The sequence below is a fragment of the Eumetopias jubatus genome, unplaced genomic scaffold (genome assembly GCF_037043125.1).
Source record: "Eumetopias jubatus isolate StellerSeaLion01/CBP00866 unplaced genomic scaffold, mEumJub1_p1.0 scaffold_4, whole genome shotgun sequence".
In the NCBI taxonomy this organism is placed as follows: Eukaryota; Metazoa; Chordata; class Mammalia; order Carnivora; family Otariidae; genus Eumetopias; species Eumetopias jubatus.
Genome location: NW_028274810.1, coordinates 121,265,651 through 121,278,565, shown reverse-complemented (window position 1 = coordinate 121,278,565; position 12,915 = coordinate 121,265,651). Strand labels below are relative to the sequence as shown.

The 12,915-nt window shown below is 51.6% G+C and overlaps 1 protein-coding gene across 5 annotated transcripts; it reads left to right on the top strand.

Moving 5' to 3' along the window:
• The first annotated feature begins 4,399 nt into the window (after positions 1 to 4,399).
• Positions 4,400 to 11,536, top strand: MYC (MYC proto-oncogene, bHLH transcription factor). Of its 5 annotated transcripts, none has more exons than XM_028105652.2 (3): positions 4,400 to 4,487; positions 8,570 to 9,338; positions 10,472 to 11,536. In XM_028105652.2, the coding sequence occupies exons 2-3, from the start codon at positions 8,582 to 8,584 to the stop codon at positions 11,029 to 11,031; spliced, it is 1,317 nt and encodes a 438-aa protein (XP_027961453.1). In that variant the 5' UTR covers positions 4,400 to 4,487; positions 8,570 to 8,581; the 3' UTR covers positions 11,032 to 11,536. The 5 variants fall into 5 exon arrangements, with proteins under 5 accessions (XP_027961453.1, XP_027961456.1, XP_027961452.1 ...); XM_028105655.2 differs by lacking the exon at positions 4,400 to 4,487 and adding an exon at positions 6,705 to 6,881 and having other exon boundaries at positions 8,573 to 9,338; XM_028105651.2 differs by lacking the exon at positions 4,400 to 4,487 and adding an exon at positions 6,705 to 6,881.
• The last annotated feature ends 1,379 nt before the right edge of the window (positions 11,537 to 12,915 follow it).

The following is a 12,915-nucleotide window of genomic DNA, read 5'->3' as shown; positions in this document are numbered from 1 at the left end:
TGAGAAAAGTGAGGTTCCGGGAGGTCATGGGACTTGCTAGATTTAGCAAGTGGTCATGACAGAATAGGCCCCCAGGCAAACTGACTCCCCAGCCTCCACTCATAAGCTAGATTCTTCTATAACCAAAAAGTAATTAAAAAATTCTACCCATTAGATTTCTTACCCAGTGGCACAGGGGGTGCATCCATTCTCTCTAAAAGGATTAACTGATCCCTCACTTTGGGGCCAGATTTGATCCCCGACTTGTGACTCTTTTTTGTCAGGTGCCCCCTTGATCCCACTCTGAGAACAAACGCTCGTGTTTCCAAACTACTTAACTAGAAAGTCTCCAAAACTGCTTCCAGCTCCAAACTTTCATGATTCTGTCCGATGGTCACAGGTGAGGGTAGTAAGGGGAGACTCCACAGAGAAATGGCTTTCTCCGGGTCCTGGAGGAAGGGTCGATCTTGGATAAATCAAGAAGCGGCAAGGAAGACTGGAAGAAAGGCCTGAGCAAAAGTTCTGAGGTAGGAACTTGCGTGTCACTCAGAGTGACTCTAAATCACCTGTTTCTCTGAAGTGCAGCATTGGTGGGAAAGAGAAGGCAGAGAGCAGATGCAGGAGGGCCTGGAACGCCAAGCCCAGGAGGCAGAGCCTCGAACCCTCTTTCGGCCGTCGGAAGCTACTGAAGACTTCCCAACGCGGAAGAGAAGGAGTCCGGGCATAAGGATAAATGGAGTGTTGAGCTAGAAACAATGAGAGTCCTTTGCAAGAGAATTCCAGCCGCGGCATGTAGCTACATGTAGGAGGAAGAGCACCAGCAAGAGAAAGGGAAGAACAAGTTGGCGAGGTGGGAATGACCTCAGCACAGTATGTCAGGGACTCTCAACCTGACACACCTGCCCGACACCTTTCTGTGGTCGAGCTGTGCTGGCCATCTGGGGACACTCAGGAGTAAGCCCCACCCTTTTGTAACAACTCAAAATGTCTCCAGACCTTGCCAAATATCCCCTGGCGGGGGAGGGGGGGGCAAAATCACCTCCAGTTAAGAACCATCATTTTACGAGAATCAAGAGCAATCATTTCCGAAAGCCATCAGTTTCCCTTTAGAGCAGCGAAGGCAAGAGGGAAAATGGGAAAGAGGTCATGGGCTTTGGTGATCACTAGGTACCCGCGAGAAAGCTCCTTCAAATGGAGTTACAGAAGGAACAGACAATCTAAAAAGGAGAACAAGCAAGGGCGGGCTACACGCAGCAAGTTAGAAGCCTTGGTTTGGGATTTCTACAAGTCCATCAAAGGAACAGGCTCTTAACCCCACCGGCTTCCAAAGGAAGGTCAGAGATTAAGAAGCTAAACTCCTCACTCCCATCCCCCAAGTGTCCTTTACAATCATTTCCACCTCCCACCCAGCTAGGGTCCATCCTGGGGACAGATGTCGCCCAAAAGGACCATAGCAAAAATGGGCCAAGTGAGCGACAAAGTGTGGAGACTTCTGAGATTGGCTTGGGGTTGGCACTTACAGAACAATAAACTGAGCCTTTGAAGAGGCTAAACAAAGGAACCATTTGTCTACTCCAGCAGCTACAAAGGGAGGCAACCTCGCAGAGGACTGAGGAGTAAAAGAACGCCGCGCTGGGGAGAGGACCAGAGTAACGTTTAGTGGGTTGAGCCCAGGACCCTCCGCAAGGATATGAAGTCAGTGGGTAAGAGCAACCAAATATACTCAATGCAACACAGGGAATGTAGGGTCTAGGGTTTTGAGTTAAAAACATCTTTTTTTTTCCTTCTCGGTCGCTTTAAGGGGTGGGGAGAGGGAAACAACATTTTTTAAAAACATGCATTTTTTAAAATGCACCAGGATTTTCTTCAACTGCCTTTTTGTTATCATTCCTACAAATGAATGATTGGCCAGATTCCATCTGCTAGTCTGCTGAAGAGCTTTCCAGGGTTCCTCTCCCTGGGACACATGGTTGGCATGCAAATGCTGGTGAGACCTTCCCTGCCTTCAACGTTCCCTGGCTGGCTTGGGTTTGAGTCTCATGGCCCTTCTTTCAAAATGATCTTTCTGCTGGAGATACAGATTTATCATTTTCCCCTCTTTCCTCCCTCCTTGACGGGCCCCATATGACTTCAAGGGGTTTTGAAATTACAAGCCAGCCTTCCTGGGGGAGGGAGGAAGGGGAGTTCTGTCTCACCCCCACATTGAAGCTGGTTGGATCACCAGGGTCCAGTTTCTATCTATATTAGTCACTGCTCTTATCTGTCAAAGATCAACTTACTGGGTAGGAAACTTTTTGAGGGGTGGGGGAAGAGATATTCAAAGAAGAGGGGAGATGGGGACTGGTGTTATGTAAGTCACACATTCTGAATGTCTCTTTTTGCGTCTCTGGAAAGAGTGGAGAAAGTTGGATCAAATTGCTCATTCTTTCTGCACACTTCTTTTTTCCTAAGCCTAAAAGTGGCACCCACAAAGTCATTGTGAGAATATGCGTTTGTGAGAATTAATGATTCTTATTTGTACCATCCTGGAGGGAAGAATGTTCCTGCAGTGACACACTGTTCTCTTCCGGGAGACAAATCTCACTGGACTGTTCACCTGGAGTCCCAACCCTGTGGGTGATAACAGAGCTGCCCTTCTGGAGACCCACTTCTTAGAACCCCAACAACACCCTAAAACAGGAGAGACACAGCCTTAGAGTGTTCCTAGACCAGCAAACCAGGAATGCTTGGTCAGCCGACACCTACTACTAACTTCCAAAAGGATGTAGAAAGACCAAAGCTGTCCCTTAAACAGTGTCCTTAAAAGGTAAGCCCCAACATCTATCTCTGGGTGATCAGGACTACAAACTCTTTCCGTTCTCTGATTCCTTTATTTTTCTGTTTTACAATTTTCCCTTCACAGTGAGCACACACCACTTTGGTCATCTGCAAAGATATTATTCGTTTTAATCTCCCCAGCCATGTTCAACCCAGCAATGTCTACTCTAGGTCAAGTGGTTCTTAAAAATTTTTTAAAGACAGTGGAGTCCCTGAGCCTGGTGGAGATCTGATTTTCTGTTTCCTTGGCTGTAAAATGGGATGACCCCCACAACGCCAAGCTGCTACTTGAAAGTAACACCCCAGGTGATATCACCAACCTGGGGGAGAGTGTGGTTGAGTCCTGAAGCCACAAGCAGCATATCTGCCTGGGGTTCACACATCCTCAACGGTCCCACACCAGGCTGGCATAATTCAGTTGTCTGACATTAAGATAGGGCATATGTGCCATCTTCAATAGCTTTCCAAAACTACCCTCTGAGGTCACGCTAAACTTACTTTTGCTGTTGCTGTTTGATTAGGTTGGACGGTTTGGGGTTTTGTTGTTTTTGTTTTGTGTGTCCTGTGGAGTGCAGTCAGTTAGCCTCCAGCAGAGCAAAGCCCAAAGTGCCAGATTCCTGGGAAACTACCCTAAGAGGCCTCTTGCAGGAAGGATCTCCTGTTGCCAAATTTCCTGAGGATATACTTAGGTGATCAGACACTGTCAAAGCATCCTTCTCATCATAAAAAGACTATTGAGATAGTCACACCCCCGAAACATGCAATGTCAGTTCCCTTCACATTTACTGCAACCTTTACTACCGAGTTGTTTCGGGATGAAAACTTTTTAACAAAATGTTCTCTTATACTCTTTTCCAGTGGGATCTCAAATGCCCCTGCCCCATCACTATCAAAACATCTGGCTATTGTTCACCAGCCCTGTTTGGGAGGGGAAAAAAATTTTTTTTAAATAATAATAAAACACAAATACCGCTCCCCTTCACTGCGCCTGGCCTTCCCCAATGAATCCAAGATCTTGCTTTAAAAAACTCGATGGTTAGGAGACGATGGCTTTCTAAGACATGCGGGCTAAAGCTTGTTTTGCTGCTTCAGAGTTTCGTTGGACCTTTTTTTCGTGTCTGTACTTGTTAATTATTCCGTGTTTTCCATAAATAGCATCAGTTCTCCATGGGGTGATAATTTATTGTCGATAAGTAGTGATGGATTTATTTTCACCACTGCTTCTGCGATCGAATAGCCGCCTCCGAGCCACTTTTCCTTCCAGTAATTCCTCTTCCTTCCTCTCCGTTGCAGCGGGCCTGAAAGAGTTGGTAAGGAGGGAGCTGGAAACTCGTTTTAAGGAGCCACCACATCCTTCACCCCGCAGGAAACCCCCGCGCGCCGGACGCCCCTGCCCCCACCAACCTCCCTCCCTCAGTTGGCATCCGGACGCGGTGATCTCGGCTGCCAGTAGAGGGCACACTTACTTTACTTTCGCAAACCCCAGCGTGGGTGCAGCCTCGGGAGGGGGGCGGGGAAAAGACGCTTTGCAGCAAAACCTTGACTAGGGATTGGTCGCTTCCCAGCGTTTGCGGCAAAGGCCCAGAGGCTGGAGTAATTTGCAACCCTTAAAGACGAATTGCGCTGTGCGCTTGATTTGGAGGAAGTTGCTACTCACTTAACAATTGAACGCTGAGCTGCAAACTCAACGGGTAATAATTTATCTCAAACATGCTCTGCAAGATCTTCTCCTCCCCCCCCCCCGGATTTTCTTCTGTTTGGAATGGGGAGGGCGGGTAAGGAAAAGTTTACTTAAAATGCTTTCGGGTCAAGGACCACGGTGGGGAGATTGCCTTTGTTTTTAATGCCTCACTGTAATGCAAAATAGCAAATCCCGAGGGAATATGCATTATATCTTAAATATAGATTTACTTAGGGAGCGAATAAATGTGTTGTGTTGGGCAACATTCTGGGTTGAATGTGTACAAGAAATGTATATAGATGTGCGCGGATTATACCTAAGCACTTCACTGAACACTGTGGTGTTCAGAAAAAAATTTAGAGTCAGTGAACTAGGAAATTAATGCTTGAAATTTGGCCAATGTTTAATTGGCCCAAGACCCACCAAAAAGGCACGGAAGTAATATTTGACTCCTCTACTTTGATAAGAATCGATGCATTTTTTAAATTTTATTTTGTGCATAATCTCGATTCCAATAATAAAGTGGAAAGAAGACCCAGAAAGGAAGTAAATATCCGGTTTGCCCGAAGAGGAAAGAGTTAACGGTCTTCTTCACCAGGGTCTCTGCAAACTCCCGAAGCAGGGTCCTCCAGCTCGCCTCCTCCCCCGCCTTCTGGGAACTCCCGTCCCGAGGCTTACCCCCCCCCCCAAAAAAATTCTCGCGTCTAGCGCCTTTGATTTCCCCCAAACCTGGGAACCCCAGACTGGTGCAAACCGGCGCCACGGGGCGCAAAGAGGATTTGTCTCTTTTCTGAAACCTGGATGCGGAATTGGGAACTCCGAGTGAGAGGCGTGGGGGTGCGATGCGGGTGCAGACTGGGGTAAAGCGGGAGGGGAGGGTCCCCGCCGCGCGCACCCGCAACCGCGCTCCTCCCTAAATCCAGTTCGGGAGCACGCAGGGAAGATCTCAGGGATTAGCGCGTCCTGGGGGGAACAGCCGGCTCCCGCGGATCCCCCTGGAGGCCTGCGGGGGCGTGGGTGTCTGCTGCCTAGGCAGCAAATTGAGGGATTCATTGGGGGTGGAAGGTGCCCAATCGCGATAGGTAGCCGTAGGCATATAAGGCATAACACCGCCGACAAATGCAGTGGGTGTTTATTCATAACGCACTCTCCAAGTATACGTGGCAGTGGGTTCCTCAGTTATTTTAATATTCCAGGCACCATCGTCTTCCTTGTATCTCTTACCACTTATCCCCATCGACACTTAACACCCCACACACTCAGAGCGCGCGCCCATAAATACCCCTGCTTCCCTCCCGTTCTTCGTAGGACTGATTTTCCAAACGCTGCCCTGTCCCCAGCCTTCGGGAGGCGCCCGTCCGCCCGGGACGTGCGTGGCGGGGCGGTGGGTACACGCTGTATTCTGTGTGGAAGCCTCAGCTGTTCCGCCTGCGATGATTTAAGCGCGCAGGACAAGTATGCGGTTTGTCAAACCGAGTGCTGCGCCAGAGGAGCAACGGAGAAAGGGAGAGGGTTTGAGCGGGAGCGAAAGAAAATGGTAGGAGCGCGCAGTTAATTCAAGCTGTGCTCTGACTGTTTACATCCGAGAGCTCCGCGCACTGGAGTGCCAGGCCGAAAGGACTGAATCTCCTCCCCGCTCCCCCACCCCCGTCCCTCCCTCCGCGGTATCGCCCCTCCTCGGTTCCCAAAGCGGAGGGCGGGGGGAGAGAGAAAAAAGATCCTCTCTCGCGAATCTCCGCCCACCGGCCCTTTATATGCGAGGGTCTGCGGGGCCGAGGACCCCCCGAGCTGCGCTTCTCCGAGCTGCCGTTGCTGCTGCTGCCGCCGCCGCCGCCGTCATTGCGCCCCGGCCGCCGCCTGGCTCCCCGCCGGCCTCGGGAAGGGCAGGGCTATTCAGAGCTTGGCGGGAAAAAGAGAACAGAGGGAGGCGGGATCGTGCCTAGCAATATAAAACCCGGTTTTTCGGGCTTTATCCGACTCGCTGTAGTAATCCCAGCGAGAGACAGAGGGAGCGAGTGGGCGCGCCCGCTAGGGTGGAAGAGCAGAGCGAGCCGAGCGAGCCGAGCGAGCCGAGTGGCGCTCCGGGCGCCCGGGGAAGGGAGATCCGGAGGGAAAGGGGGCTTCGCCTCCTGCCCAGCCGCCCCCACCCCACCCGGCCCGTCGACCCGTGCCAGCGGGGCGCAACCCCCAGCGCCCCCACGAAACTTTGCCCGTTGCCGCGGGCTGACACTTGCTCCTGGAACTTACAAGACGCGAGCGAGAGCGCGACTCTCCGGCCGCGGAGAGGCTATTCTGCCTATTTGGGGAGACACTTCTCCCCTCCGCTGCCCGCGACAGGCTCCTCCGAAAGGCGCTCCTCGCGGCTTTTTGGACGCTGGATTTCCTTCGCATAGTGGAAAACCCGGTAAGCACCCGGATCTATTTGTGTTCTCATTTATTTTCCCTACCGCCTTAATGCAATGTCGCGACGAGTCGGAGTCGAATGCCCGAATTGGGGTGTCGTCTCAGCCATTCCTGCGCTATTGACACTTTTCTCAGAGTAGTTGTGGTAGCTCGGGGTGGGGTGAGGACGAACCAGAACTAGATGGGGGAGAGCGGCTTGTCAAGATGGGAGGGGAGAAAGCAGAGGGACGACGGGTGCGTTTCTAAAACTCGTCTTTAGAGATTTTTGCTTATGTATACTGACGCTGCCCCCGACCAGCTGGACATTCCTGCTTTATTGCACTAATTGCTTTTGCTTTTTTGGAGGGAGGGGGGTTGCTGTGCTTCGCGGTGGGCAGAGAGCCCTGTGCATCCTGAGCTCCTGGGAGTAAGAATTACAAATTGTGTGTGGGAGCCAGAGAGCTCCGCAGCCGCTGACTTTTCCGCGTCTCGGAAAGGGCATTTAAATTTCCGTCTTACCGCATTTCTGACAGCCGGAGACAGACACTGCGGCGCGTCTCGCCCGCCGATCCCCGCGGCGTTTCCCATTCACCCCCTGCTCCTTTTAAGAAGTTGGCATTTGGCTTTTTAGAAGATTAATAAAATTAGGGATCTTGGGCTTCCGAGGGACTGTCTGGGGACCGGGTGTTGGGGAGGCGCAGGGACCAGGGAAAGGGAGGTTGGGCAGGGATGTGTCCGATTCTCCTGGAATCATGGACTTGGGGGAAACGAGGGCGAATCTCCGCACCCATCCTTGGCTCTCCCCGCCGCCGCCCCTGGTGTCCCCGCGCCCCTGAGATGCGGAGGGACGGCAAGGAGCGGGGCTCGGGGCTCTTCCAGAACAGCTGCTACCCTCGGCTGGTGAGGGGAAGACGCCCGGCTCCGGGCGCGGGATCGCAGCAGGGGCTCTGGCGCAGTTGCGTCGCCGTATTGGGTGTTGAAGGGAGGTGCCCCTGTTATTATCTAACACCCCCCTTTTATTTATGGGGGGAAGTGTTAAGGCCGGCGGCTAGGCTCGCCCCACCAGCCGGCGAGAGACACGGAGAAAAGCCGGCGGAGGAAGGAAGGGGGGCGCGCTGGGGGTGGGGATGGACGGGCGGCGGGGAGGGGGGTTGGGAGGGGCGGCGGCGCCCGCGGGGGAAGGAGCGCGGCGAGGGCGCGAGTGGGAACGGGCGCGGCGCGGAGGGGCCCGGCGCGGGAGGGGGCCGCGCGCCGCCGCTCCCGCCGCTCTCGCCGCTCCCGCCGCGCCGCCTCTCGCCTTCTCCTTCAGGTGGCGCAAAACTTTGCTCCTTCGGGTTTTGCGGATTGTGTTCCCCGCTGCCGCCTCCCCCGGCCACTTAAGGAGGCCAAAACCAATTTCGATTGCTCGGCGGCGGCGGGGCGGACTCCCGTGCTTGGCGCTCCCGGCACCGGGGCGGAGGTGGGTGGGGGGAGGGGAACGCAAGCTCCGCGGGCGCTCCGCAGCTGGTTCACCAAGTGTGTGTCCCAGCTAGCAGGAGGCCACCTGGAGATGGTGAGAGGGTGCCCTTCCCCGCCACCGGCCCCCTCTGGGGCTAGCGCTCGAAGGGGAGCGCGCGCGGTTCGGCGTTGGGGCGCGCGCTGCGCGGGGCTGCGGCACCCACCCAGACCCTCTTAACTCACGACCGCCCCCCCTTTGTGTGCCCCCCTCAGCAGGCTGCCGCGATGCCCCTCAACGTCAGCTTCGCCAACAGGAACTATGACCTCGACTACGACTCGGTACAGCCTTATTTCTATTGCGACGAGGAGGAGAACTTCTACCAGCAGCAGCAGCAGAGCGAGCTGCAGCCGCCGGCGCCCAGCGAGGATATCTGGAAGAAATTCGAGCTGCTGCCCACCCCGCCGCTGTCCCCGAGCCGCCGCTCGGGGCTCTGCTCGCCCTCCTACGTTGCAGTCGCGTCCTTCTCCCCCAGAGGGGACGACGACGGCGGCGGCGGCAGCTTTTCCACGGCCGACCAGTTGGAGATGGTGACCGAGCTGCTGGGAGGGGACATGGTGAACCAGAGCTTCATCTGCGACCCGGACGACGAGACCTTCATCAAAAACATCATCATCCAGGACTGCATGTGGAGCGGCTTCTCGGCCGCCGCCAAGCTCGTCTCCGAGAAGCTGGCCTCCTACCAGGCTGCGCGCAAAGACAGCGGCAGCCGGAGCCCCGCCCGCGGGCCCGGCGGCTGCTCCACCTCCAGCCTGTACCTGCAGGACCTGAGCGCCGCCGCCTCCGAGTGCATCGACCCCTCCGTGGTCTTCCCCTACCCGCTAAACGACAGCAGCTCGCCCAAGCCCTGCGCCTCCCCGGACTCCACCGCCTTCTCCCCGTCCTCGGACTCTCTGCTCTCCTCGGCCGAGTCCTCCCCGCGGGCCAGTCCCGAGCCCCTGGCGCTCCACGAGGAGACACCGCCCACCACCAGCAGCGACTCGGGTAAGCTGTGCCCCTCCCGGCCTGTCACAGGGGGCGACTGGGTCTCTTAATGATTTTCCCGGGGCGGCTTATTCAGCTGGCCACTTCAGTTGACCCAACCTTTTTTTTTTTTTTCTTTTCTCACGTTTGGGAAGGGAAATGTTAGATCTGGAGGCATCTGGGAGCTCACCATACCGGAACACAGGGCTTTAGGGTTCCCTCCCATCCCTTCTAAGACTGCCCCCCCCCCCGTAGCCAGCCCCCTCCTCCCTCTCCCTCCCCTTAGGAATTTCATTTGGGTTTTTAAATCTTCTGGCTTATCTTGCAACTCCATCCACTCCCTCTTACTTTTCTTAAGCATTTTAATTGCCCCGGGGTGGGCGGTGAGGGTGTGTGTGAAGGGGGATAAGAGAGGTTTGATCTCTGAGAGTGAATGAATTGCCTCCCGAGAAGCTGGTGGGATTTCGTGGACCACAGATCCACGGAAAAATGAACCTGGGCCGTGGACAGAGGCAGAGCAGCCTCCCCACGGGGTGCTGGGAACTAGTGAAAGTGCCCTAAGAGCCAACGGCCTGAGGAGCTGGGATCTGTTCAGCCTGTTCTGAACACTTAAAAGCAAATCCTTGCCAAAATTGGACTCTTTTTTTTTTTTCCTTCCCCCACCCATAGAACTTTTGGCAAAGCCGCGGGAATTTTTTTTTCTTTTTGTACTTCCGGTAAAATAGGGAGTTGCTAAAGTCCTACCAAGAGATTTGAAGCTCTCATTTGCAACACCTGAAGTGTTCTTGGTAAAATCCCTTAAAAATAAAAAAAAATAAAAAAAGAGGAGGTGCTTGGGAATGTGCTTTGCTTTGGGTGTGTCCAAAGCCTCATTAAGTCTTAGGTAAGAATTGGCATCAATGTGTTATCCTGGTAAATTGTAATTTCCTTGTCCGTGCCGTAAAAAGCTAGCTGTCATTCTCCCTTTCTGACTCGGGCCTTCGTGGCAAGAAGAGCAGGGTCGGTTGGCTAGTTTGTCCTCTGCGGATAACTGGGTGCCAGGGCTCTTTCTCACATAATAATGCCTTATAGTTACACAGCATTCATTTAATCTGGTCACTGATTGCTTTAAGGAAACGTGGCTAACCGGGTGGTTTCTATTTTCTTTCTTAAAGAGGAAGAACAAGAGGATGAAGAAGAAATTGATGTTGTTTCTGTGGAAAAAAGGCAGCCCCCTGCCAAAAGGTCAGAATCGGGGTCACCCTCGGCGGGAAGCCACAGCAAACCTCCTCACAGCCCGCTGGTCCTTAAGAGATGCCATGTGTCCACCCATCAGCACAATTACGCAGCGCCCCCCTCCACCAGGAAGGACTATCCGGCCGCCAAGAGGGCTAAGTTGGACAGTGGCAGAGTCCTGAAACAGATCAACAACCGCAAATGTGTCAGCCCCAGGTCTTCGGACACAGAGGAGAATGACAAGAGGCGGACACACAACGTCTTAGAACGCCAGAGGAGAAATGAGCTGAAACGGAGCTTTTTTGCCCTGCGTGACCAGATCCCGGAGTTGGAAAACAATGAAAAGGCCCCCAAGGTAGTCATCCTTAAAAAAGCCACCGCGTACATCCTGTCGGTCCAAACAGAGGAGCAGAAGCTCATTTCAGAAAAGGACTTGTTGCGGAAGCGGCGAGAGCAGTTGAAACACAAACTGGAACAGCTAAGGAACTCTGGTGCCTAAGTCCACCTATTGGAGGGAGGAACTGGAATTGGTCATGAATTCTCATTTGTTACTAAGAGAAAGTAAGGGAAAAGGTTCCTTCTGACAGAACTGTAGCAGCTCCTCATATCTGAACTTTTTTCAAATGCATGTTCAAGTGCAACCTCACAACCTTGGCTAAGCCTTAGGATTGAAAGGTTTAGCCATAATGTAAACTGCCTCAAATGGAACTTTGGGCATAAAAGAACTTTTTTTTATGCTTGCTATCTTTTTTTTTCCCTTAACAGATTTGTATTTAAGAATTGTTTTTAAAAAATCGTAAAGTTTACCCCACTTCCCCATGTAAATATGTCCATTAAATGTAAATAACTTTAATAAAACGTTTATAGCAGTTATACAAGAATTCAAACCATGTATTATAAACCATAATTTTTTTTTATTTAAGTACATTTTCCTTTTTAAAGTTGATTTTTTCTATTGTTTTTAGAAAAAATAAAATACCTGGCAAATATATAATTGAGCCAAATCTTAAGTTGTGAGTGTTTTGTTTCTTTTCTTGCCTTTTTTTTTTTTCTTTCCATTCTCTTTTCATCAATTCCGATTCACAGAATTTGGCCCTCAAGGGAATGAGTTTACAAAGATGGGAAAAGAAGTTATTTAAGAAAGGGCAAGGGCTTTTCTTTGTTAAAATGGGTCTGGGGCCTTAAGGGCTTTATTTTCTCAGGGTTATAAGATGCTTCCTGGAGATTTGTGATAGGGCCAGAGTTGCTACATGAAAGAATGAACAGGCAGTAGGCTGGTGAGAAGGCAAAGGGGTGCCAGAGGTTAAAGATAAGTTAAGTACACAAAGGAGGTAAGGGCTGGGGGTGGGAGGAAGATGAAGAAGAAACTCCAGTTGGATTAACCCATGCTACTCCCCTGCTGCTTAACTACTACTAACCAGGTGCTAGGCTCTTTACATGGGTTATCTCCAAAGTCTCAAAGTTGCTCCCAGGAGACAAGTTACTAACCCTGTTTTACAAACAATGAAATAATAGAGGCTCAGAGGGCCTTTGTCGCTTCTCTGGGGCCACACAGTAAAAGGCTGAATCCAAGGTCCCTGTTCCATTGGAAAATACTTAACACTTCACTATCACGCCTCCGTTCATCCTAGGTCTAAAGTGCTGAGGTCAGGAATACTTTTGGTTTGTGGGTCTGATGGACCGACTCAAGTAATAACCATAATAACCTATTTATGTGTCAGGCATTCTCAGAAGCATTTTCCTTGTAATAATTCCACAGCAACCCTATGAAGGAAATCAGCCCAATGTTGATTTCCCTATAATAACAGGGGAAACTGAGGCACAGAAAGACTCAGCCAGGTGCCCAAAGCCCACTGATAATGAACAGTAGAGCCAGAATTCAAACCCAGGCAGCCCACTCATAACCGGTGCTAGAAAAACACCCCGCCAATAGGCCAGTGGGAATAAACTGGCCGCTCACAAGAACAGGGGTTACCAATCTAGCGGGTTACATGCCATAAATCTCAACATTGAGGCCCTGTAGGACCTCAGTTCCCCTTTTGTTTTTGTTTCATTTTGTTATTTTGTTGGTTCATTGTTTCATGTTTTCTTTCTCTGAGAAACCCACAAGTCATTCACTCCTATCTTAGCCACTTGTTAAATGCGATTCACCCCGTTGCTCCTGGGAAGCAGCCAGTTTGGAATGCTACTGCTCAGATCATAAAATAAAACATACTGACTCTTTTGTCACATGAGTCATTATTTTGGAAACTACAAACTCCCCTTCCTTCCAACCTCTTTGACACATGGACACTCATGACACATGGTCATCATTAGAACATGAAAAGGCATTTTTGAATGTAGACATTGTTAACTATAAGCCTTTGCAAACCCAGGGTCTGAA

What these genes read in the sequence shown, in the direction of transcription:
- MYC (XM_028105649.2), top strand. An exon ending in CACCACCAGCAGCGACTCGG is followed by an intron (nt 9,339 to 10,471) that starts GTAAGCTGTGCC and finishes TCTTTCTTAAAG; the next exon opens with AGGAAGAACAAGAGGATGAA.